The sequence below is a fragment of the Aplysia californica genome, unplaced genomic scaffold (genome assembly GCF_000002075.1).
Source record: "Aplysia californica isolate F4 #8 unplaced genomic scaffold, AplCal3.0 scaffold00239, whole genome shotgun sequence".
Classification (NCBI taxonomy): Eukaryota; Metazoa; Mollusca; class Gastropoda; order Aplysiida; family Aplysiidae; genus Aplysia; species Aplysia californica.
The window spans coordinates 409,833-411,071 of NW_004797509.1; the positions used below are offsets into that span (position 1 = coordinate 409,833).

At 43.2% G+C, this 1,239-nt stretch overlaps 1 protein-coding gene across 1 annotated transcript in view; it reads left to right on the forward strand.

Moving 5' to 3' along the window:
* Positions 1 to 1,239, forward strand: part of LOC101850894 (homeobox protein caupolican) — a gene marked incomplete at its 3' end in the record, with an annotated part of 80,136 nt that overhangs the window by 53,396 nt on the left and 25,501 nt on the right. The window contains 1 exon segment of the mRNA XM_035970229.1: positions 807 to 1,070. Within this exon segment, the coding sequence (XP_035826122.1) occupies positions 807 to 1,070 (264 nt within the window).

Here is a 1,239-nt window from a genome sequence, read left to right on the forward strand (position 1 = left end):
GAGGGTTTGGCGAGGGGGTTACTAAGTTAAAGGGTGTTGCTTGTGGTCATTAGATAGAAATATAGCGCAGCAACGATGGAGTTAGAATGATACGTGTAATATCTGTTGGGCTTTTACTTCTGCAACTGCAGCTACTGTTTTTGGTGGTGGTGGTGGTGGTGGTGGTGGTGGTCATGATGATGATGATGATGATGATGATGATGATGATGATGATGATGATGATGATGATGATGATTCACGATACATTCATTTCAAACTGTCTCTACTTTAGTATACTAGTTTTACTTTTTTGGGGGGAAACATCATGTAAAAGATTCCAAAACTAATCTTTGAAACTGGCATGTTATTTTCATCAGAAATATTGCGATTATCAGTAGTATTCTTTAATATTTTTTTATTTATCTTTATCATCATGACGTTATTATTGTAATTGTGCGTTTTCAGATCGCTACTATAGAATTACAATACTCAATCTGATATTTTTTGCCGTGTTGAGTTACTAAGACCACGAGTTCAAAAATCAAAAGTTCTATTATTTCTATCTAAACCGTGAGATTTGTCGAAGTCATTATTTTGAATTGCAAAGAAATGCATTCGAAAAAGCTTGACATATTTTTACGTCATATTTCTCAAAACTAAGTACTGAGCAGTTAGTTCTTTGTAATTCAAGGGTAGCGGTATGACTATGCAGTTGTAAGCGCTGAAAATGTTTAAATTTGTACCAAACTGAAACATAATAACGATTACTATTATTCTCACCAAAGTCTTCTCCCGTCCCTCTTCCTCCTCCTCCCCCTTCTCCCCAGCTCCTCCCTCCGGCTCCCTCCTCCACCTCCTCCTCCCCCGTGATGTCTGGGTGTTGTGAAAACGGCCGCAGCTTCGTGCACCCTCACACAGGACAGACAGTGTGCTCGTGCCAGTACTCACCCTCCAGCCTACTAACTTACTCACGGGTGGGTGTCGGTGTCGGGGTGGGGATCCCCGATCCGGTGTACCCGGCCACACCCTACTCGGCTCCACAAGGCTACGTCCCGCTCGGCCCAGACCCGTCGGCCTTCTACCCCCCTTTGGTGAGTGTTTTTGTTGATTTTTCGATAACATTTCTCTGTCTGTCTTTCTGTCTCTTTGTCTCTCAGTGTCTCTCTCTCTCTCTCTCTCTCTCTCTCTCTCTCTCTCTCTCTCTCTCTCTCTCTCTCCCTCTCTCTCTCTCTCTCTCCCTCTGGGCTCCTGATTCTTTCT